Source organism: Cololabis saira, chromosome 5, assembly GCF_033807715.1.
Source record: "Cololabis saira isolate AMF1-May2022 chromosome 5, fColSai1.1, whole genome shotgun sequence".
NCBI lineage: Eukaryota > Metazoa > Chordata > Actinopteri > Beloniformes > Belonidae > Cololabis > Cololabis saira.
The window spans coordinates 13,119,734-13,145,959 of record NC_084591.1 but is presented as its reverse complement, the minus strand read 5'-3'; the positions used below and the strand labels follow the sequence as shown (position 1 = coordinate 13,145,959).

Genomic DNA, 26,226 nt, shown 5'->3' with positions numbered 1-26,226 from the left:
TGTGATTCACCTGTTCACGGTCCAGTGCATCCGGACATATATCGCAGTATCTTGGATCTTCAAAGTAAAGATAATTACAAATTAATTGCACATAGCTACTTTTTCAATGATAAACACATCCAATAGCAATTTGATTTTCCTTCTTATTTTGTATTTTGAAAAATCAGGCAATTGTGATGTGATATAAAATGATGGATGTTTTCAGTAGAAATGCTTGAGTCACCTACTTGAGTAAATCCCTAGAGACTGTCACCCACAAATAATATGCAACTAATGCTTTATTTCTGACGGAGAAAATTGGTGGATCTCTTTCATTTAGATGACGTTATTATGGCGAGTCACTGAATCGGACCTCCACTGATGCCTTTTAATAGTTGTGGAGCTTCCTCTTAGTGTTCAAATGACTGAACCAACTCTAAACCCCCCATTTGAAATCAGCAGCATGAAGTTACTCATCTCAAGATTTACCCGACCGAGTGAGAAGTTTAACTCACTTTGTTGATCCTTCCCTTTTTGAAGCTGGCCACTGGTGTTCCTTAGAACCACATACGTCTTTAGATCCTTAGCTGCGAGTTTGCCGCAGAGTTGATGCTTCTCTTGCCTCTCTGGATTGGGCAGCGCAACTAACGCAGCCACCTTGGTGGATTTAACGGACGAAAAACTGATATGTGCTCCTGATACGGATTTTAACTTAAAAAGCAGATTCTACATGCTGCATGTGGTTTTTCTTGTTTTGTTTTTTTTGTTTTTTTTTTTGTATTAAGGTTCACATGTTCACTCCAGTAACACATCTGAACCTACTATTGTCCTCTGCCATAACACCAAAATGGTCACGTGATTTTGTGTCTTTTAGTAGTGTAAAGTGTATTTTATGTTCAGCACTTTGTCAGTGCTTGCTGTTTTTAAAGCTCTTCATAAATAACTTGACTTGGAATTATATAACAAAGCTTCTTTTTTGTTATTAGTATAAGGCAGTAATAAAATTATAAGGCTATTATGTATCTTTTTAGTTTTGTCATTCATGTTGAAAATCTCCCTATTAATGATTTCATTACTATAACTGAATGAATAGCAATTGTGTCCTGAGGATTAGAGTTTTCTCCTGATGACTCCTCCATGAAGGTCATGATGGCCCACGTTTAGCTGTGCAGTGTGTATAAAAAACAAACAAAAAAAGCAAGCTATTGCTTAAGTTCTTCCGTGATCAAATGTGGCTTTGATTTGCTCCTCTGAGGAACCCAGGAGCAGTTCCTCTTGCTCTTTGATGACTTGACTTAACCTCCACTATTCCTCCTAAATGCCATTTCAGAATGACATTAGGGGCTGAAGAGACGGCTCCTTCAAATGCTTTGTTCTCAGAGCCTTTCCTGCCTGGTGGGCTGCAATTATTTTAAATTTCAGAATGCCACTCGGCTGCTTGGAGGACACCGTGACTTCTGAACATTTGGGGAGTCAGAGTATTTATAAAATTATATAACTTCTATTTATAAATGTGCATCATTTGGCATTTCATTATAACAACTGAAGAAGCCTTAATATGAACATTATGTTCTGAGGACTTCATAAAAACCTTTGCATTGTGTAGTTAATATCCTTTTTACAGTTTTTGATTTCATAAAACAAACAAGAAACTCATACAATGTTTATGTAAAAAAACACAAATTTTTTTCTTTCTTTTTATTTGAATCTATCAGTTTTAATTTAGTTTATTTTTGAGCAGGGGGGAGAGGAACAAAGCAATTATTCTTCATGTTTCTAAGCAAGTCTTTTATTCTTCCCGCTTGAATTGAACAATACTTTTTAAATAATTATTTTATACTGGGATGGTGGTGTTTAATTGTAATTGGATGCCAGCTTTAGCATACAGGGATGTTTTTAAAAATTATAGACTTTTATTGTTGTTTCATTTATTTTATCATCTTACTTTTCATCTAATTTAAAAATCTTTAAAGATCTTTATTAATCAGTCAAGTATTGGTTTGGGCTGGGCCAGCCAAGGAGAGAGTACATTCTCCTCCTGGTTGTATCTGGGTGTAATAACTGAAGATTAAACAGAGAAACTCCAAATCCCAACAATCAGAGCCAGTTCATTCCACACCAACTGTCCACAGATGATCCAACAGTAAGCTGTTCGGCTCGCCGCAATAATCCGTTATTGGGAACTGAGGAGCAGTTATCTCCCAGATCAACTGCTTGTACGGTACAAACACAACAGGGTCCAATAGTTTGGTTAACCTTGGTCAAAAATGCTTTCACTGAAAAGTTATGCAATCAAAAAATGGCCTCTTCCAAAATAAAAAAAAACAACATAATTAATCTTTTTAATAGTTATATAAATCATTACTTTTTTACATCAGCACCCAGTATTACTCAGCACATAGTAGAGCCCCATTTGTCACATTTCATAGCTTTTTAACATTCATTGTAGCAGCTTTTTCAGACTTTTAAGGAGAATCTTACACATCAGGCTTCTGCTTTAAGATCTGTCTTGCAGACAGTGCTCTTTTAAGGTATTCTTTAGTTAAGTCAGATGATTGTTACGGCTTCTTAGAATGGGTTTGGTATTATCTGGTTTTAAAAAGCCATTGCATTTTGATTGTATGATGGCGTGCAATTGAATCCATCTTTGTCCCATCAATTCCTCCCTAACTGTCTGAAAAACAGTGTAATCTGTTCGGTTTAGCACAATAATCCATTGATGGAAACTGAGCTGCAGTTCGCGCTCAGATCAACTGCTTGCACAGATCTTCTCTGTGTTGTATAGAGTATAATTTCCACAGTCTGCATTGGTGACCTGCTTTGACTCAACGTAGGAATTCACTGTCTTTTCTGTTGTCCTTTGTTTACGGCCAGCTGTCAGAGTCACTTTTTTCCTTGTTCATGTGCCTTCTCTTCCCTTTACACATAACTGGATCTCATTTGCAGTTCAGACTGTGTCAGGGAAATCTGTCACGCAAGAAAAACCATTGCTTTAGGTGATTTGAAGTATTTGAGTTTCAACACTCCTGGATAGCTGTGTAAAAGATCAATCCTTCCATTCACACTTTATAATGTGCATCTCTGTGCCAGTGAAGGCTTTGTTTTGACTTCGCTGATTGACGTCGATGTTGAGTAAATGTGCGGCCTTGGGGAGAGACAAGGAACAATTAATATTTTACATTCAACAAGTTCATGTGACCAGTTTATTTGCCCTAAAAGAGGTGGTGAACGTTCATTTAGAGAAATCATCTTCTAATGATGTCAGTTTCATGGGTAGCATTAAATATGCCATTAAGGTATTTTTGTATTTTCTCCAAAGTTTAGTAACAAGAAGAAAACAATGGCCAAGTGTGTTAAAGGAGCTTGAAGCCGGATTGTGGCAAGATTTATGAAAAAAATCCGTATACATTTTAAGTTTTCTAGTAATAATGTCAGATGAAGCGTTCCAAACCCAAAAGAATGAGCCCTCTAGTGTATCTCTCCTTTGCCTTGAACAGGCTGTGTGCTGCAAAATGTGCTGCAATTCGGTCCCGAATTTCCCGCGCTGTCCTGCGGATGTGACGTCACATAACGCTGCATGTGCGTTCTCCCCGTTCTCCCGTGCCGGCTTCACTGTTGGCTGCAGTACCCCCAACGGCCGTCGTGGTGAAGGGTGGGGCTAGAGAGTCTCATTTCTTAAAAGGAGCCTCAAGCTCCTTTAAATGGGTTTTACACATCAGCCCTCCAAATATCATATTAAACCAAACTGTCTTTACTGGGTCCTAAAATTAGGGAACTATAATCCCAAATAAAAAAGTAAATGTATTCCAGGGCTGGGCGTATTATTTCAAATTAACTTGATAATTACTTGAACCTTCATTAGGATTAATTAATAATGAGCAATTTTGTAGATATTTAAATGTAAATATGCTGAGCTGTAGAAACGTTGGTGTTTTTATATTGAGGACTACATATCTTTTTTGAATTCAAAATAACTGAAGGGGAATAAACATGTGCATGATTTATGGACATAATTTAAATATACTGAACAACTGAAGCATAGCAGACATCTAGCAGACATAAGTTTCAATGTAGAGGAAGAATATGTTTTAAGACAAGAGTACATGAAGACACAGAGGGGAAAGCAGTGGGCGAATTGAAGAATAATTACTTGTACAAGATTACTTTGGTTACGGGTCCGAATGTCAGTTTTGATTAATTTTCGATTACCGTACTTGCCAAACCCCAGTCCATCCCATGATTCAGCAGCCTCTACATGGAGCAGTTACGGTACTTGAGATGAAGATTGTCTGTACAGCATCTAATAATCTGCCACATTATTGTGGCAGAAGTTTGCCTCACTTTTATTCCGAAAGTTGTTCAATTCATTGAGGTTTTTGTTTTGGTTGAGACCTGCCATCATTCTGCAGTAGGTTGGCTTGTTAGCTTGCTTCAGTTTCCTGTTTCATGATCATATTTGAGCCTACTGAAGAATATTTGGGTATAAAATGTCAGGGTCAACCCAGTGCCTTCAAAGACGGGGCCCTGCTTCTGCAAAGCAAGTCCAGATTGTTATTGTATGAAAGTCGTTCTGAGGTGTTGACGTTTTTTCACATGTGTAGTTTTTGACAAACATGACACTGTACATTAAGGCCAAATCTCTCCTCATCAGTCTTGTCTTGTCAGAGGATATTGTTCCAGAAGGCTTGCCGTTATTTAGATGACATTTTTACATATTTTCAGTGTGCTACATGTTCATTTTTGTAATAAAAGCTCTTCTTCTTGCAACGCTTCCAAACAGCCATACTCGTTCAGTCTTTTCCCGATTTTGATGTCATAATCTATCTAACATTTAACAAGCTAACTGAGGCCTGTAGAGTCTGAGATGGAGACTGGGGCTCCTGGTTTGGTTCTTGGTTGTTGTTTTCTTTTCTTTTGCACTTTCGCTAAGCATTTTCTGACCTTGGGGCTAATTTGCAGAGTTGTTCACCCTCAAAAACTGGCAGATATCTTGAACATTTTTAGTTTGTGATTCTCTTTTTATTCATTTTAGATTGATGGACTACCTAATTGGGACTTTGCCTAAACACTTCCCAGATTGATGAGCTGCAACAATTGCTTCACTAAAATTATAGCTGGTGTCTTTTCTCCTTGGAATTGTGTTAGCACACACCAGAATGTTCAAGACTTCTGCTTTTTACAGAAAACCGCACTTGCTGATGATTAGTTAATCAATTGTGTTTTATTAGGACAACCTGGCTGTTATGTAACCCAATTCAGAAGTTCAAAGTTCACAAGCCTGTTAATGTCATAGCACAGTTAACTATACAACGAAATTGAAGTGGCAACCTGAAGGTGCAATATTTTAATATAAAAGAAGCAGCAATAGTTAACTTTTTTTTTCCTTGTTTAAATTCTGATATTTAAAGTGTGATACATTAAACTTCTATGGGTTTACTTTCTTTTGACATGACTGGAGTTGAGCTACAGTGACTGCCTCTGTTAACTCCATGTAAGTTCCCTTCATTATGTGGGTATAGGAGCCATGTTTCATTTTTATATTAAGATTTTTTTTCCCCCAACTACTTAAGAGGTTGTACTATATTTATGGATTCTGCCTGAGACTGACTCTGGCCTGCAGCCCTGCAGGGTTATTTAGGGTCTTCTGTATACTACTCAGTAGGGGTGTAACGGTATTTGTATTCGTCCCGTACCGTCACGGTACGGGGGTCACAAACTCGTCTTATACATTTAGGACTTTTTGTATTTTTTTTTCCGTTGTACCGAACCCGTACCGAACCGTGACCCCTGTACCGAGGTACGTACCGAACCGTGACTTGTGTGTACCGTGACACCCCTACTACTCAGTAGGGCTGGGCGATATGGACCAAAAGTCATATCTCGATATTTTCTAGCTAAATGGCGATACTCGATATATATCTCGATATTTTTTCTGTGCCATAATTGGGGTTTCCCCCAAAGCATTATAGCATAGCATCTCTGTTAGCTTCATTTTTTTCTGAGGCAAACCCTTAAAAAAACAGTCAGTTTTAATACAAAGCCTCGTGCCAAATGTCACACAGGTTCCTTTATTAACAGAGGTCTGCACAATATCAAAATGTATAAAGCAAATGAAATAAAAATAAACTGCCTGCATATATAGAATAAAAATGCTTCTTGAATAAAATAAAACAAATATCCCTTTCCTGCATAACAATTAAATTAAAATACACTGTACAATTAATACAATGTAGACAGTAACAGGCAGACTTTTCCACTGAGGTTGACAGTTGTGCAAATAATAAAACATTTGTGCAAATCTCAAATAAAACATTCAAGTCAATTTGTCACAAAATAAGCTATATCAAAATCCAAAAAAAAAAATGTTTTTTTTTTTTAAATCGATATAAACGATATTGTCTCGTACCATATCGCGTTTGAAAATATATCGATATATATTAAAATCTCGATATATCGCCCAGCCCTACTACTCAGGTGTTGATAATTGGAAGGGGTAAGTTGTTTTTTCTGCTTTTCCCCTACATTTTGTCCAATCTTTCGTTTAAAGGAAACGGAAGGATAAATGAATATTCGAAAGTTTAAGTAGACATTGGAAAGAAAGTATACTGCTGATTAGGGCTGGGCGATATGAGCTCGAATCAATATCACGATACATTGGGATGGTTTTACCTCGATAACGATAAACGCACGATATCGCCCAGGCGTTCTGCTGATGTGATTTTTAAACATCAAAAGTAAGACCTGATTTGTACCGAGTACAAATCATGCCTAACAGCAAACAACTAGCAGCCACTAGTGACACAGAACCGGACTTAGTCACTACAGTGGGGTTGGAGCTGGGTGGCGTGAGTCTGTCGCAGGTAACACCCTGGACGGATCACCAGCGGTAGCCGGTCAGTCACAAGCGATGGTGAATGTGAGGGTGGAAACTAGGGATGGGCGGTATGGACTAAAAAAAGTATCACGATAATTTCTGGCATTTATCCCGAAAACGATAAAAATGACGATAAAAAAAATACCAATTCAACTTCACCTTTTCAACTATAAATCTATCTCGCTCTCAGATCCGCCATGTTTGTTACACAAAAACGTCATCAACGGGAATTTTTCTTTCTTTCTTTCTTTCTTTCTTTCTTTCTTTCTTTCTTTCTTTCTTTCTTTCTTTCTTTCTTTCTTTCTTTCTTTCTTTCTTTCTTTCTTTCTTTCTTTCTTTCTTTCTTTCTTTCTTTCTTTCTTTCTTTCTTTCTTTCTTTCTTTCTTTCTTTCTTTCTTTCTTTCTTTCTTTCTTTCTTTCTTTCTTTCTGGCTCATTTCCTTCCTTCCTTCTTCCCTTCCTCTTTTCTCCCTTCCTTCCTCATTTCCTTGTTTTCTCCCTTCCTTCCTCATTTCCTTGTTTTCTTCCTTCCTTCCTTCCTTCCTTCCTTCCTTCCTTCCTTCCTTCCTTCCTTCCTTCACGTACGTTGTGCGTGAATTTAACACGGAACCATAAATCAGCTTTACACAAAAACATCATCAACGGGAATTTATCGTTTTTACCGCGAGATGACAAATTCTTATCGTGAGGAATTTTTTGGACGGTTTATCGTGAACGGTAAAATATCTCCCATCCCTAGTGGAAACAGGGTTTAGAGATGCAGCAGGACATTTTTGTTGTCAAGCAGGAACCTTGACTGCCGGGGTAAAGTTTTGAGTTTGAGCTTTGTGAAAACAAGAAAACCTCCTTCATGGCTGTGCTTGACTATGTTTTTGATTTGAGAGCAGAAGTTGGCAGGAATAACAGTTGTTGCCCCGGAGATGGATATTTTGGTGATCTAACACCTTTGACACTTATAAAGGATCTGGAATATTGTCAAGGTCAAGGATACTTGATCTAGTTCTACCAGAACACCTGTCCATCACATTAAAGTAGCCGTTTGCTCTGCTGCAGCTACAGTATTCGTCAAGGCTGTGAGGAATGGGTAATGCATTGACTGCAGTCAGTAACTATTTATAATCGGGTGCCTGAAATAAACATTTTCTTTGGGTTGATATGCTCTTACTACTTTCTGGAGTAAAAGAATATGTGGTTTTATGCCTTATTTAATCTATACACCATAAACAACCCCAGGCAAGATATGTAGAAATGCCAATCGTGGAAGATTTTTATTAATCTGTTTTTATTTATGGAAGGAAAAAACAGATTTGACAGAAAAGCGATTTTTAATAGCTTAACACTCTGGGTTTGTATAAATAATGCAAACCAATTCAATAAAACTATACGATAATTGGCATAATAATAATAATGATAATGATAATGATAATAATAATAATAATAATAATAATAATGACTTTGTTTTATATAGCAGCCTTCAAGGCACCCAGAGTGCTTTACAGATATCATTATTCATTCATACACATTCTCACTGGTGGTGGTAGCTACGTTTTGTAGCCACAGAGGAAAGCGTGGCTGCCATATCGCGCCAAACGGCCCCTTCGACCACCACCAAACATTCATACACATTCACACGGGGCAAGGTGTCTTGCCCAAGGACACTACGACAGCAAACTGGGACGGAGCGGGATTTGAACCGCCGACCTTCCGATCATTGGACGACCTTTTATGAAATCTTTTAGGCATGGCCACAAATGAAAACGATATTCTTCATCATTCAGGGTTCTGACGGGTCAGCATTGCAGGCCTGAGCTTTGCCTTGGACCATGTTTTCCCCCTATGCCCAAACATCTGCCATGAATTTCAACTAGATCCATGTAAGCTGATAAATTCCACCTAAAGAAAATTCCTGACGATCTTTGCTGTGTGGCAAGGCACATTACCGTACTGAGGAATGGCGTCATCTTCAATAAGCTAACTTTCAAATGAAGAAAAGATAAAAGTAATCAAAGTTTTGATGTTCACTTGGGCATTACTGTTAGTGATGCACCGATAGTTCGGTAACCGAAATTGTTCGGCCGAAAATGCCAAAAAAACACTTTCGGTGTTCGGTGGAATAAGTGGGGGAAAAAAATGAACAATTAATAACGGCGTTGTAATATAAGGAAATAGACTGGCCGCTCCGTAACTGTTGCGCACCACATAAATCGTTGGCCAACCAAAAACTAACCACATAAGAATTTTACCTAACATTCACCAGCAGGTGGAACAACATAAATCAATCTATTACAGGTGCGTTTAGATGAGGAAATCAAACGTGGAAGAGCGTGGAGTGAAGTGGTGCGGTGCAAACATGTCAGCAGTGTGGAAGTATTTTAGAGTGGCAAAGAATAATACAAGAATGGCTGTTTGCAATGAATGTTCTGCTCAAATATCTAGAGGGGGCACATCTGCAAAGTCTTTCAGCACTACAAGTTTGATTTATCATTTGAAATGATAAAAAACCCTGAGCGCTTTAATGCATTTTTATTGTTTTAAGGCCTATGTTACAATGTTCAGTCAGTTAAGCCTAACGTAAGCTCAAAGATGGCCAAAAAATTTATTTTGCTAATTTATTTATTTTAAGTTATTGTTCTTTGCTGGTATAATGTCTGCTGGAATATTTAAGAAATGCTGGGAAATTAAAAAATGTTCAGTTTTTTATGTTCAACAAATGTTTTCTACCTTGTAATTTTGTAAAAGATTTTTTTCTTTTAAAAGCATGCCTAAATCAAATTTATTTGATTTATGCAATGATGAAAAAATTGGCAAAATAAATGAAAAACTGCGAAGAACCATGTTCGGTATTGTTCGGTATTCGGCCAAGTGTTTATTATTATTTTCGGTTTCGGTTTCGGCCACAAATTTTCATTTCGGTGCATCACTAATTACTGTAGAGTGAATGGATATCATTTCCCTTGGTCCTTTTACTAGACATGCTACTTTATCAATATTGACTGTGGAAAGTGGATTTATTTTCTTTGGGGAGTCATCATGATATATTATTTGAATCTGCCCCAAGTTGCAATATAATTTCGACTCAAAGCAGATGATTCATCACTGAATATAACTTTAATCTATTCATAGTCCAGAACTGCTTCTCTTTACCTCACTGTTTATGTGGCTTCAGGGGCTGATTTATACTTTACATTTGGCTTCTATGTAAAACTTGGTGGGGTTTTATAACATGTTGCATTGTTTTAACAGATGACTCTTGTTTGGGTCTTGTTTGGACTATCAGCCAGTTACAACAGCTCATTTGAGTCTGCAGGCTCCAGTGCAGAATCATTTCTACATTGTTGTGCTAATTATAAGGTGATTACAAAACTCAATTTTTTTTCTCTGCTCTCTGTTCTATCTGGAAAACAGTCTGGTATTAATTAAACCAATTGGATTAAAAGTTTTAAGCCAAGTTTCACAAAAGCCAGAATATTAAGGTTCTTCAAAATAAAACCATTGAATGAATATCCTCCTAGAGTAGTGATGCAATGCTCTTTTTATTGCAGTTGTGGTGGTGAAGTGACTAAATGAGTGCTTAGCCTGGGTGTGTCATGTTTGATCAGTTGTTCCTGCACACCCACAAATTGCTTTGTTCCTGTGATACAAGTAGTCCTGCGCAACGTCTTTTTAATTCTCTAACCCCACATCTCTCAAGAGTTTCACAAGAACTTCCTCCTGTGTTCAGTGGTTTTCATCTCCACAGCATGTGGTCTGTCTTACAGCGTGCAGAAGGAATAAACGCACTTTTGTCTGGGACTCGTGATGTGGGAAGTATTTAATATTCTGGTTAATTACGACATCCACTGTCAGGTCCGACTCAAAAGCCATGCCAAACTAAGAGGGAGGTAGAGGTACGCAGGAGACGGGGATAAGCAAATACTTAACCAGACAACATAAAGAGCAAAACCAACTATGAGGTGTGGCAGTCGGTGAGATCAGGAGTGAAGGTAATTATGGATGAGTGAACACATGGAAGTGAGCATGTCGTATCATATAGCCCAGGGGTCGGCAACCCAAAATGTTGAAAGAGCCAAAAACACAAAAAACAAATATGTCTGGAGCCGAAAAAAATGAAAAGTCTTGTATCAGCCTTAGAATGAAGGCAACACATGCTGCATGTTTGTATATTAGTTATAACTGGGGGCAAAAAATTTTTTTTCATTATGCCCTTTGAAAAGAAGTCGAAATGTCGTGAAAAAAGTCAAAATTTTGAGAAAAAAGTCGAAATGTCAAGAAAAAAGTCAAAATGTTGAGAAAAAAGTCAATGTCGAGAAAAAAGTCAATGTTGAGTAAAAAGTCAATGTCGAGAAAAAAGTCAATGTCGAGAAAAAAGTCGAAATGTCGAGAAAAAAGTCAATGTTGAGAAAGTCAATGTCGAGAAAAAAGTCGAAGAGTCGAAATGTCGAGAAAAAAGTAAAAAAGTTGAAATGTCGAGGAAATAGTCAAAATTTTGTGAAGAAGTCGAAATGTCGAGATTAAAAAGAAGAAAGAAAAGAAGAAAAAAAGAGAAATAATGGAAAAAAGGAAAAGAGAAAAAGAAGAAGAAAAAAAAAAGTCAGACATTCTTGAAAAAGCTCCAGGAGCCACTAGGGCGACGCTAAAGAGCCGCATGCGGCTCTAGAGCCGCGGGTTGCCGACCCCTGGTATAGCCTAAATCAAACTAAGGTGGGAGGAGAAATCCAGGGCCTCCACTGTGGGAAGACCCAGGTGTTCCCAATCACTCATTAAGGTCTGAAAACAGGAGAAAGACCAGATGACATCATCAGACCGCCCAAAGTGCCTTTTCTGTTATACTTCTTTTTACATTTTTGTATTATTTCATTAGTGCTTCATCTGGCAGTAAGAAAAATGTCACGCTATTGTAGGTGAAATTGATTTGTGGTTTTTTGTCCCCATAATTTGTCCTTTTTTTATTTATACCACATTAGATAGAGTGCTAGTAAGTACTTGAGTGACTATTTAAGTAAAAATCCAAGTCTCTCCAACTGTCCTTTTGACTGCAAGGAGATAACAGGGCCGGCAGTGGCTCTCCACTAAGCACCATTGTCAAAGGGTTTCAACCATTAAAAGGTGCTTTCAGTTAAGAAGTGATTTTTCCATTGGTAGTTGCTAGGCAACTGTATCAGCAATACTCATGCAAGTCAAGGAGCACTGGTGGGGACATTCAAAGCGAGAGACATCCAAGGGTATTTAGCAAGAAATGTTGGATCTCCCAGTGTGTGTGTGTGTGTGTGAGTGTGCGGGTTGTTGTTGTTGGGTTTTTTTCCTCCAGGTATTGATCAACAACAAAAAGGCTTGTAGAGTCATCGCTGGAGCTTTGCTTGAGTTGTGAGGACATAATGCATCCCACATGCCTCTGAAAAGCCGTTTGAAATGGTGATGAAAGAGGACATGATGGTGTGTCTGTTTACCTTTCCTTGAAAAGGATTCTGGATACAATATGTTATGTAGCACATGAAATGGGAAAAGGTTTGAAGCAACATATCGATCATTTCACCTAGGGCTGGGCGATATATCGAGATTTTAATATATATCGATATATTTTCAAACGCGATATGGTACGAGACAATATCGTTTATATCGATTTAAAAAAAATAAATATATATTTTTTTTTTAATGATTTTGATATAGCTTATTTTGTGACAAATTTACTTGAATGTTTTATTTGAGATTTGCACAAATGTTTTGTTATTTGCACAACTGTCAACCTCAGTGGAAAAGCCTGTTACTGTCTACATTGTATTAATTGCACAGTGTATTTTAATTTAATTGTTATGCAGGAAAGGGATATTTGTTTTATTTTATTCAAGAAGCATTTTTATTCTATATATGCAGGCAGTTTATTTTTATTTCATTTGTTTTATACATTTTGATATTGTGCAGACCTCTGTTAATAAAGGAACCTGTGTGACATTTGGTACGAGGCTTTGTATTAAAACTGACTGTTTTTTTAAGGGTTTGCCTCAGAAAAAAATGAAGCTAACAGAGATGCTATGCTATAATGCTTTGGGGGAAACCCCAATTATGCCACAGAAAAAATATCTATATATATCGAGTATCGCCATTCAGCTAGAAAATATCGATGTGACTTTTGGTCCATATCGCCCAGCCCTAATTTCACCATTACTTTGGTTTTCTTTTGCAATACCTCAACATTCCTTATTTATGTATTTGTTTTACTTATTTGTTTGTTTATTTAACATTATGGCAGTAGCTCTCATAAAGAAATTTGTAAATATCTGTGCCCGCTGTTTTATCCTTGACTTGAAATCACGAAAAACCAGTAAAAGATTGTTTCATGTGATTGTTTTTTCAAATGCTCATTTCATCTTGCCACACAATTTAGCATCTCTGCAGTTATTCTTAGAGCGCTTGGTTCTGTTTTATTTTTACTCCCTTTTTTCTTTTTTGTTGTTGGTGGTTTGAGTCTAAATCTCATTCCCTCTAACCACCATTGGCTCTATTCTATATATGGACTGATTTTTGAATTTGTTACGCGATTGTAGACTCTGTCTCATCTCTGTCTGGACCCCACGTCTGAGGACGCTCGTGTCAGTTGAACATTTGAAGAGTTAGATTACCAATTGATCCCCAAAAAATGAATGAGACACCCCATCTTACGTGGCAGTGCACAAAAGAGAGAGCTGGGTTAGTAAAAGGAAAGGGATTTGGACTTGGTTTCCAAGTCTCGGTGAAATATTTGAAATCAGAAAAAAGGTTGCATGTGTAAACCAGAGTTATTATCGTTCACGAAAACGAACGAAATAACGAAAACTAAAATTGAAAAAACAATTTCGTTAACTGAACTAAATAAAAACGAAAATTAAAAGACAAAAACGATAACTAACTGAAACTATATTGCCTGTTTAGAAAACTAACTAAAACGAACTGAAATTATAGATATGATTTCCTCCGTTTTCGTCCCTGTCAATATACTGTAAGCCTCTTGGTATGATCAATTTATTCCGCTCTGGCCGTTTATCTCCAACAGGCAGCTACGGCACCTTAACGCCTCACGGTCCGTGACGACAAAACTAAAACTAATAAAAACTAAACTAAAACTAAGCATTTTTGAAAATATAAAAACTAATAAAAACTAGCAAACCCACACTAAAAACGAAATTAAAACTAACTGAATTGAAGAAGAAAAAGTCAAAACAAAATAAAACTAAACTAAAATGAAAAATTCAAAACTATTATAACCCTGGTGTGCACACACACACACAAGGTAATTCTCTGATTATACATGTCTAACTCAAAAAAATGGCCTTAAATTAAGAGTCTTCACACCGTGCAAGTAGTGACAGAAAGTGGAAAATTAGAAGAACCAATTCCTTTTTCCACATGTTATGTTATTATCTTGTTTAAACGTCTCTAGCATTATAAAAGCAACTTTGATATTGGCGAGTCTGGTATTTTTACGAGATAATTGACTAAAGCAACCACTCTTTTAGTGTGACCTGCAATGTTTAGACATTGGACAAATTTTTTTAAAACTAAGACTCATTTTTGGGTTACACAAAACAAATACGTTCCAAGGTGAGGAGGCAGAGGGACTGGGCTGGAAGCTCGCTATCCCCTGATGGAAAAGGAATATTTTGCTTCTCTTTTCCACTTATCTACCTGTGTGAGCTACGGCTGCCAAGGGACTGATACAAGAGGGGACTGATGGATGGATGTCATGAAACACCCAGAAAACAGTGCAAATGAGTTTTAGATTGATTGTTGTAGGTTACTTTTCACCTACCCCTACATGATTTTCAGTGGAAAATAAGCCGACGTGCACATGTCTGCCCTACTGCAGCGTTACATCCTGATTTGCATTCTGAGGTCAGCAGGTCTGAGGTTACTACAAGGCTATGGGACACTCTACCTCTGTTGATTCCTTGCCTGGACTCTCTTGATGATTTTGAAAAGCAGTTAAATACTTTTCTTCTTAAACAGACGTTTAGTTGACAAATGGTTTTACTGGGTCACTGTTAATAGTTGTAATCCTGTGCTTTAAATGTACTCTATTTAATCTATTGCATTGTCTTGTATGTGCTTTGTGAAGCACATTGTGACTCAGGTCTGTGAAAAGTGCTTAAATAAAATGTATGTACTGAGACTTGCATTACTTTTTCTTCTTTTTGCACAAATGTGTGGTAGGAAATAGGCTCTTTTCAGCCTCATTGACAGTGATATTGTCTTTGCACAGATTTAAGTTTATTATTCTGAAAGGATAATTTAACATTTTATGTTCATTTTGCTCTAATTTGGGAAAGGCACAGACTGGTGGAGGGGTATCATTTATTTATTTTCTCTAAGAACATGCACTTTCTGTATTATAGGGTTTTTTCATTTTGAAAAAGCAGTTTAATTGAATAAATCAGTAAGTAAGGACGTAAACTGTCACACAACAAGGTGGAAAAAAAATGATGCAACAAATAAATAAGCAAGACTAGCCTTGATTTTTCCTTTTTTTCGTCTTTTCGGGAGTTTAGGGGAGCTTTTAATTTAATGATCTCTCTCCTCAAGTATTGCGGAGCTGAGGAGTCTGACTTCCATGAGAAAACTGAAAGTATTAGTTTGTTCCCTCGCCTACTGTGTCTAACAGTTATCAGACTTTGAGGAGTCTCCTGTTAGAACTGGCTAGCCCCCCTCCCCCTGTGAGAAATTGTGTCCCTGTCCTTGGGAAAGCTGTTCAATAATTGTTCTTGTTTTCCTGCTCCAGTAAACCCACCTATGGAGTAGCCATCAATTCTGCAGTGTGTCCTTCTGTCAGAGTTATCAGACATTAAAACATAGAAACATGGAGTCATATCCATCACTATGTCTCTACTGAAATCAATCTAATGCTACATTTATTAAAATACACTATCTTTTTTTTCTAAAGTATAGCTTCAGATCGTTTAATTTGAGTGAAAGCATTTGATAGTAATTAACAACACTATCAAACACCAATTCCTCTGTGCCGTAGAGATGCTGGTATTTTTCTTTTCTTTTTTCTTTTCATATTAATGGCCTCTGGGAGGAAAAACAAATGCTCAACGGATGCACCGACCGATCAGCTGGGGAATGGAAGCAGATGGGGTTTTTCACTGTGACTGATAACTATCACTGGCAATAGAAAAAATCCAAGGATAGAAATTTTAATAGCCTACAAAGTAAAAATATCCCACGGAGGGACAATAGCCTAAAGGTCTGGGACAACAGACTTAATGCAGCTGTTAAAAGACCGTCACCCTGATGACTAATTACTCTGATTCTAACAACGGCTAGGAGACTGTAAACGGTGCTCATACACACACCAGCTATCGTTCACTGGTTGATGATGTCACCGTATGTTTTAATTGTTTTTCTAGGAAAAAATAAACGAGCCAAACGTCTAATGTCAGAGGTTTTGATAAAATTGGAAATCAGACCTGGCTCTGAAATGTTTATAGTTTTATAGTTTTTCTTTGTACTTCATCTGATATATTTGAATGAATGAATGAATGAATGAATGAATGAAGTTTATTCAGTCATGACAACACAAAACAACACAAAAAAAAAACATTGTGCACAGCATTAACATTTCATACAAAACCAAAAATGTGTTGAACAATGACTGAAAAGGCATAGGCTTAAGCAAACTGCTTATAAAAGCCTATCCTATAGTACCAACTTTCTTTTTTTGGCTACCGACCTCCAGAAAACCAAAAAGAGAATAGAAAAGCAAAGAAATAACAAAAGACAAAAAAAACAATAGAAAAGCAAAGAAACATTTACAGATAGTCAATTGCACTTATAAGCTTCAAAAATAGCTTTACAAATCATTTTCTTAAAAACAAAAAGAGAATGACATGTTTTTAAATTTATGTTGGCATCATTCCAGAATTTAACTCCAGCAATGGAGACACATCTCCTTTTCATACCTTTTTTAGCTTCTTGTACTGTGAAATTGCAGACACGTCTAAGATTATAGGGAGTTTCCTGAATTGAAAAGAACCTCTGTATTGGGTCAGGGAGCATTTTTGATTTTGCTCTGAAAAATTTAACTATTTTATTTCCTCTAACAGTAACAATATGCTCCCATTTCCTTCTCTGTGTCAGGTGTGCACCATGACGTCCAAAAGTCACCCCCCTCTAATGAAGAAGCACAGCCAGACAGACTTGATAAGCCGTCTGAAGAGCCGCAAGATCCTCGGAGTCGGTGGCGAGGATGACGATGGCGAAGTGCACCGCTCAAAGGTCAGATTACTTAAGATGAACATCGCAGTTGATTTATACAATATAGACTCTAATGTTGACAACAGACTCCGCAGGCAAGGACATCACACCAACCACCAGCTTGGTTTTGAAATGTAACCACTTGAGAGAAACAGTCATCGTTCAAATGCATTATGTTACATCACTGCATCAGTAAAAATGCCACTTATCCACAGTTGCATTAACGAACACTGAAAAGAGTTTCAGATTTAATTTTGAAGCCACAGTAGGCTACTAATTGGACCAGGTCTTTAGTGTTCGTTTGCTACTTCTGCTTCGGTGACTGCAGATCACATAATCCACTAAGCTCCAGCAATTCCACTGAGACGTGACTGGCTCCCCTTTGAGAGCCACTGCCTCTTTCATCTCATATGTTGCATTCCTTCCTCACATGTATTTGTACATAGATATGGACGCGGGTGTAACAACACACAGCAGCACACTTGTTGGTTCGTTCATGGAGAAACACCATCACATACTTCTCTGTCACTGGACACTTCAAGATTTCTGTGTCTGTTGTCATATTTTTGTCTTTTGCTAGACCACAACACTGAAATATTAATCATGCAAGTTAGAGAAGGAGGCAGAACAGAAGGGAGCAGGCATACGGTGGCGGCTGATAGCTTGTGATGAGATGTCAGCCCCTTTTTCTCAGCCTCCTCAAGTGTTTGTTTTCACTCTGTTTTTTAGCACGGAGCCTAACCCAGACATCTGCCACATAAATCTTTCGCGGAGCATACATGGAGACAGAATAATATATCAATTAAGTGAAACATTTAATGCCTTATTATATTTGCTAATGACAATTATTTGGTTAAAGAGAGATTTCTGAGGTTGAATACCCGCTCACAGTAATTGACAGATTAAAATTGTGCTTTTGAAGGTGGGCTTCCTTATTTGTGACATTGACCCAAATTTAGAATAAAATTGTTGTTCTTTTCACAATGTACCCCTCCAAGCGCCTATTGTTTTCTTTCTCTTGCTCTTCCCTCCAACCTTGCCACATTTTTTTACGGATAAGAGGCCCATGGGATCCAATCTTGAAGTAAAGTTGCTGCACAAGTTGGTATGAGGAGGAAATGGTTAACTTTATCCTGGTGGTCGTTGTAAACAAAAGAGGGAAGTGCTCCTGTCGTCTGCACGACCATCTCTTCCTGCTCTCCTTTACTGATAAAAATACTGTTCCTGTTGCAAATCGTATGGAGGCGGCGTGGTTATTTGTGCTTCTGCTGCCTAATATCAGAGCACGCCGAGTTGCATCGAGAGATGCTGCCTCTCGTCTGTCGACGGCTTTAACCTACTAGTGTACATGAGTAACAAATATGGATGCACCACCCATGGAGGATTTTCATTATTTTATTTTGTGAAGAAGAAAAAAAAAGCCTCATAAAAAAATAATTTTGAAATATAAAAATGGTCCATGACAACCTGTCAAATGCTTTATTGGAAAGTGGAAATCTGAAAAATAAATAAATATTGTTTTCCATTTGTGACCGTACCCACTTTAAAAAGAAAATGAATTGTCGTTAAAGCCAGGAGATGAAACAATACAACAAAATAGCCTACTTATTGTGATTTAACCTGCTATATTATATCATTGTTTTCTTTTTTTCTTTACATGAACAGAAAAACAAGAGAAAGAAGGCCATTAATTATCTAAGAATAATGAATTGTTTTATGTTTTACAAAATGAAATGTAATTACCCAGAGAAAGTGTGTCATTTTGCCTGTTTGCTGTTTTTTTTCTACAATATGAAACAGCTGGATGAACATCCTCCAAAAGTGGTTATTTCATAGTTTTTTGCCAGAGGTTGTAGATTTATACCAAGGCCTCGGCCACATGAGCCTTGCAATTATTGTACAATTCTGAAATTCAGATTGCAGTTTTCTTTCTAGGATCTCTAATTGATGGAATACAAAATAATTGTATTTCAATTATTTAGTTTGGATTGAAAATGTAACTGTGTTTTAATAATAAAACACAGATTATAAATGACTTAACTACAATTTCTCCAAATTGGCACTGTATATGTAAAAGTTTAGATTTGGGGGAAAGATTTATTACGGATAAAATCCAGCTAAATAGGAGTTGCAGTATGATCCTCTTTATGCACCAGAGTATGGGTATATACCATTTTCTGTCATGAGTGGCTGAAACAACAAAGATATCTGATTGGTTGCAGATCTTTCCGTGTTTGAAAAAAGAGATTTGTGGGTTGAGACAAAATTTACACTGAAATACTACCACATCCACAGACCACAAGCCGTTTGTAAATCAGGTTACGTTTGTGTGTACATCCGAAATACATTTGTGAACCCTGTTCTGTGCATTAGTGAATATTGAGACTGTTTTAACTCTTTAATAAACTGAGAGATGGTTTCTATGCTCAGTAACTGAAAAGTTGCCCAATATTGTCCTAATAAATCTGACTTTCAACCCAACTCAAATGATATTTTCACAAAAATAGCTCATATTATGTATTTGTGTCATTTCCTGTTTCTCCCTCATGCCCCCAAGCCAACCCAGTTCCGGCAGTTAATGCTCAGTTCCTCTTGTGTATTTGTCATGCCAGTCATGAATATTTATGTGTTCCTGTCAAACCCAGCCGCTGGAACCATGGCACCGGCAGACTGATTCACCTGATCATGTGGTCGCAGCTGGTGCCAATGAATTCACAAACAGACACTTCAGCTGCGATGCAAGCAGGACTGGAATGGCTTCTGTGGGCAACTGTTCATCTTCATCATAGGATGGGTTTGGCTTCAGTGCTGTTCTTCTAAACGGATAGTAGCAACCAGGGGCAAAGGCTTCAGAATCTAACGGAGAAAGGCAAAAAAAAAATCTTCTTTACATTTCAGACATACCATTCCATCTCCTCATCTTTTTCTGTTTTTGACTTGATAAAATGCTGTTTCTATGAAGCTAATTAAAAGGGCGTTTAAGGTTTACCAGCACTCATGGCCCTGGATAGCTCAGTGAGTTGAGTGGGTTGTAGAGGCTATAGTCCCGGCCTGTCGATCTATACTGCAATGTCCCCCACCCCTTTACCCGTTTCCTGTCTACCCACTTTCTAAATAAAGCCACTAGACCCACAAAAACCTTCTTTTTTTTTTTGTATAGATGTCTTTATTGAGGGCATTAAAAAAAAGAAATAAGATTTACAATAACTATTTGATTGATATAATTATCAATATTTCCCCCCTTTTTTTTTTACTTTTCATAACATTAATTAAACCAAAATAAATAAATGATAATAATAATTAAAAACAAACAAAAAAAAAAGTACATAAAAGTAAAAAACAACAGCACACCCTCTCCCCTTCCCTCCCTCATATGGTCAATAGATTACATCATTCAAAATCATTTAACATATGTCTATCAATACTAGAACAAAAATGAATAATAAATTAAATAATCAAGTCCTGTGTAAACACATTCATTAATAATATATAGTAATATAGTATTTTTTTTTTAAAGAAGATTTATTCGCACCCATACCTCTGGTTATATATGTATCAGAATTAAGACAAACTGTCATTACACTCTCATTACTAATGTAACCCAAAATCTAAAAGCAGTTTGTGTGAAACTAAGCTCACGCCAATAATAATAAGAGAGTGAGTCACAGCCAGGTGCTGCGAATGACATGCATTTGGTTAATTGATCATCAGCAAGTGTGAGCACAGTTCCTACTCATCTCAGGAGGGAACATGGCAGCAAGTTCAGCCCAAGTGCAATACTTGGAGAAATTGCATAAGAGCTACATCTCAGCCTCACTTACCTTGTTAAATGTTAGTTAGTGAGAGTGCAGTTAGAAAATGAATGCACAATAATGGCTTGTTCGAAAGGTTGGCCAACAGCACTACTTGAAAGCATGGCTTTAAAGAGTGCATTTTCATGTGGATAAAGAGAGATGTCATAGTGCACAGCACCACATTCGGTGTAGAACAAGCAGATGTGCATAAATAACTCATACCCGCTGTCAAGCCCGCTGGCGGAGGGGTGATGATTTGGAATTGTTTTGCAGCCGCAGGAACTGCTGTCAATAAGTCAACCATAATCCTGTTTATATACCATAGTATTCTTCTTGCAAAAATAAGGAAAATTAGGCCCTGTAGATGAAAAATGCACCCCAATAATTCATACGCAGCTTCTTGAACAAGGTGTAAAATGCTGTGTGTTATTTGAGGTTGTATTTACTTTTTTAAATGATGTCCTGATATGCAAAACCATAACCCTTGCATGTGTGCACCTGTGAGCTCTGGATATTGTGGATTGTATATAAAGTCTGCACAGCAGTGGCGCACCAATCCATTATTGAGTTTTCTGAAGCTCTAAGGTACAGTATTGTCTGTCTAAAATGAATGCCCAGAACAACATTGTATCCAATGCCATTGTCCAAATAAGTTGTTGTATCATTGGTTTTGTTGTAGTGTGTCTGAGATAATACTTCTCACAACAAGTTGAATAGGTGTTTATTTAACAACCCAGACAGATACCTACTAACATTTGCATAGGGAGAAATGTCAAACAGCAAACCGAATGAAAACCCTGGTTTGAACATTCAAGTTTGATGTTCCAGTTTGACATTTTGCAGGACTGTGAAACAGATAGCAGTTCAGCAATTAACACGCTGTAAATATTTCTTGCCAGAAAATGATTCAACTTCTCTGCTTTGGTGGTTTTCATGCATCAGTGTATTTTTAGTTTCTATACTCCTGTCTAACTATACCCACATGCCACATTTAAAAGGGATATTATTGATACAATTAATGTTAGAGAGCTGATTGGACCTGGAAACAATGTGTGAAGGCCTTTGGCCAGTCAACAACTTTGGTTTGTCTGAGAGACCAAGTCTAGGTGAGAGAGAGGGAAGTGTCATTTAAGTTTTAATGAAGTTAATTTTGTCCATGGCTTTCCAATTTCATCAGAGTTTGGACTCTGATGAAGGCTGAAATAATCGCTGAAACATGTCGGGTAATTAAAAACCTAAATATTCTTGTCCGACGAAAAGAATCAGCAAGTTAAATTGTCATTCAAGTTTCTCTCAATTGTGGTTAGACTGTGACAGGTTGTGTTTGAACTCTTTTTTTTTCCCCCGTTAAACAGTGTTGACTTATTGCATGTTTGTGCAGCTTTCCAAACTGTCTTCATTTTGGAGACATTGGTTACATGCTGCTAAAATTACATGCTGCTAAAATTAGCCAGAGGCTGATTAGGAACTGTTAAACTGTTTCTGTACGTGGTCTTTGAGTTAGCCTACAGATTTTAAAGGAGCATGAGGCAGGATTGAGGCAGGATTTATGAAAATAAATTCGTATACGTTTTAAGTTTTCTAGTAATAATGTCAGATGAAGCGTTCCAAACCAAAAAGAATGAGCCCTCTAGCGTATCAGTCCGTTGCCTTGAACAGGCTGTGTGCTGCAAAATGTTCTGCAATTCTGGGCCCGAATTTCCCGCGCTGTCCTGCAGATGTGACGTCATGCACGTTCTCCCATGCCGGCTTCGCTGTTGGCTGCAGTACCCCCGACGGCAGTCCTGGTGAAGGGTGGCGCTAGAGAGTCTCATTTCTTAAAAGGAGCCTCATGCTCCTTTAAACAGTATTTTCGAGCAAGAAAAGCCACCAGTCTCGTGATCAGTGAAGGCAAGTGTTTGGGTGTACTTTTATACAATGCTTCAGGCAGGATGGAGCCAGACATGACTCATTCTATATCTTATATTGACGGTCATTGCTAAAAAAGAAACGCAGGAACCTGACTCACACACATTTATAAGTACACTTGGCCTACATCATTAACTTATATAATAATATCACACTTTTAGAAAATATCCCTCAGTATTCATTAATCACATGGTAAGGGAGGGAGCTTTATTAATACTTAGTCCAAACTTTATTTTTTCCTGCGGAAAGTGTTGTAACACCCGTATTGAATGGGTCATTCATCACTATTTGCCTTTTTTGTAAGTAATGTTTTTAAATATAGTAAATAGGGCAGCACAGTAGCTTAGTGGTTAGCACTGTTGCCTTGCAGCAAGAAGGTTCCTGGTTTGACTCTTGCCAGGAGTCTTGGAGTTTGGATGTTCTCTGGCTTTTTCCCCGCAGTCCAAAAACATGAAAGTTGAGTTGATTGCTGAGTGTGGAGTGTTTGTCCAGATGTGACGACCTATCCAGGGTTTGCCCCTGCCTTTCACCCAAGAGAGCTGGGATTAGCCCCAGCAGATCCCCCTGAACCTGAATAGGAAAGAGCGGGTGTAGAACATGATTGAATGGATGGTCTTCCTCCTTTTCTCTGTACTGGCAGCTCCATCTCCTACGTCCTTCTACCATGTGAATAATGTCCCAAATTTACTGACTTTGGTCTCTTACGTCATCTCCTAAATGTCTAACCCTGGTTGTCTCTCCGACCATACTGTAGGTGAGGGATTGGCACGTAATATCAAGGTCACGCTGGTGTTTGCGGCCAAAAACATTTACGGGGATATTTATCTACCACTATTTGACCTGTTGGTCTGAATCAGTTTTTAGTCTGAAATTTTATGTGGTCCTCAATTGAAAGTAACGGGGGAAAAGCCAACATTTTTACATTGTGAAAAATAAAATGTAACATTTTTTAAAAGTCGTGGTTTGAATATTTACAGTTTTTATCCTCCATAATTGAGCGGACCTGGAAGAGGACTAGTAATCCTTCAAACCAACTCAAAACTGATATTTCAACATAAAAAACACTCCTTTGTGCTTTTTAATTGAGAACCTTTTTTTTTAAATCCCTTTTGAATTAAAAATCCCTTTTGAATTAAAGCCAATTTAGAATTGATTCCTAATTGAATCATGACTTTGATTTAAAATAAGTCTTCTCTTCAAATTACTGATTGTATCAGATTTAGATTGAATCTGGATGGCATTTGCTCTGATTGATACAAATAAAATGAATTGAAATTAGGTGAAAGTCAGTCGTTACAGCTTTCGGATAGATGGAGATGAATGTTGTGTACAATGGGGTATTGTTTGAACATTCCAGTATCGTCATCAGATGTGATGGGAAATGCTCATCATGGTAACTTGGAAATGTTTGACTCTGCGTTCTCGCTGTTGCTGCATGATGAAAGTCACATCACATTACATAAAATATCTGTGGTCTGTCTTTGTATTAAACATTGTGTAAAATTGGGAGCAACTGTACAACTCAAAGAGTCATTTGTCAAACATTTCTCTCACGAGCTGCTTCAGGCCTCCAGGAGGAACAGTTTGATTATTACATTACACAACTTGATAGAAAATTAGCTTTTCTTCTGGTGGAGGTGGAGTAGGCGGCTATTTAAAGTAAAAGAGTTGTTAGATGTTGTGTCAACTAGTCTTAATCTTCCGGAGGTGATTAAGGAGGTGTATTTAGCATATCAATCAGCCTCTTACGTGTCATCAGCTTTGTTTGATGCACTTCTCTCCAACATCTTAGCCACATCACAAACACATCGAGAGTGATTTTCTTTCTTAAGCCGAGGACACACCAATGACAGCAGTCGCCCGCTGTCGGCCGACTGCTGTGTCGCCTCGCGTCGCCTGTGTCGGGCTGGGTCGGGCTCAAAAAGAAGCACTTGGACACACCGCAAAGACGACACCCGACGGCCAACTAGCATGTACGTTCTGCGCATTCGCAGCCAGCGCTAGTCTGTATTCACTCAAAAACAAGGGAAAACCAGAAGCTCTGGGAAGCTGTAAATAAAACAAATAGGCTTCATATTCACACCACATTTCCACACCACTCTCGCTACCACAATGCGTAAGAATAAAGAATTGGCACTGGCGTTGTGCCAGAAGAAAAGAGGAGGCGGAGGCGAAAAATAAGAAGAAACCGCACTACAAGGGTGAAATCATGGATACAACAGTAACAGGCTCAAGGAGCTTACCCGAACTCGTGCACCGATTCGCTACCTGAACAGCCAATCACAGAGTGAGCTGTTTGACCGACGGCCGACGCCAATTCGACATGTTGAATCGGCTGAAAAGCTGCCGACGGGCGGCCGACCTGTGGTGACGTGCGGGACACACCGGGGAAACTATGCCGACAGACGCACACCGACTCTCATCGACGGCCCGACGGCCGACAGTCGGCTTGGTGTGTCAGGGCCTTTAGTTAGAAGGTGCTCATCAGAATGTAGTCACGTGATAAATATTTTTCTTTTCTCTCACCTCGTTTCTTCATAGATCAGCCAGATGCTCGGAAATGAGACGAAGTTCACAGTACGAGAGCCGATTGGTCTGAGGTGAGACTTCACTGCACCCTGCCAGCTCATAGCTGACTTAGTGGACTGTTTACGCTCATCTGTGTATCGCTTTCAACATCTGTGAAACGCTAAGCAAACAAATGTGTGATGTCTCTCCTTTTTAGGGTGTGGATACTCATTTCAGCCGTGGGCTTCACAGTAATGGCTCTGATGGTAAGTATTCCTGAGAAACCCAGTTAAAATATTTCCCATCAATCAAGTTTAAGTTCCCTTCATCAGCTGAAATTGCACATTTATGGGATGGAAAATGACTCGTTAGGTAATGGAATCCAGCGAACCGAGCTGCTCAGCTACTGTAGATCCTTTTCCTGCTAATCACTCGCAGTCATCTTGAGAAACAGCTCCGTCTTTGTCAGCCATACCATCTAAATTGTCAATATCCTCTGTGTTCTGGACATACAGTGTTACCGACTCACAAACCCGAAGACTTTGGGGAGGACAGAATGCTGTTGTACTGATACGACAGAGCTGTGTTGTGCTTTTGTTTTCCCAAACAGGCTCTTGTGTTTCCCAACCAGCTATATGAGCTTGTTTTTGAGGAGGAGCTCTCCAAGACTAGCATCTCTGTTCGGCTTTACGGAGGAGCGTTGCTTAGTAAGTTCTCATTTCAGCGTCCAAAGAAAGACACCCAGATAATGCATTCAAAAAAGCTTTTCATGCTCCCATCGCGCACGGCCACAGCACAGTTAATGTTCTGCAAGAGAGAATGCTTTCACTGTGCAGCACTAATGTTGGCACACAATTTTAGTATTTATTAATATAAATGATAAAAATATACACTGCTCAGTTGCATGAAATCTGATGTTATGAAAGCCTTTCCATGC

General features: G+C 38.1%; 1 protein-coding gene across 1 annotated transcript in view; it reads left to right on the top strand.

Moving 5' to 3' along the window:
* LOC133443761 (tumor protein p53-inducible protein 11-like) overlaps positions 1 to 26,226 on the top strand; it is a 62,322-nt gene that overhangs the window by 31,212 nt on the left and 4,884 nt on the right. The window contains exons 2-5 of the mRNA XM_061720957.1: positions 16,963 to 17,100; positions 25,323 to 25,381; positions 25,507 to 25,555; positions 25,900 to 25,996. Of these exons, the coding sequence (XP_061576941.1) occupies positions 16,972 to 17,100; positions 25,323 to 25,381; positions 25,507 to 25,555; positions 25,900 to 25,996 (334 nt within the window). The 5' untranslated portion in view covers positions 16,963 to 16,971. The remainder of the gene's footprint in view (positions 1 to 16,962; positions 17,101 to 25,322; positions 25,382 to 25,506; positions 25,556 to 25,899; positions 25,997 to 26,226) is intronic.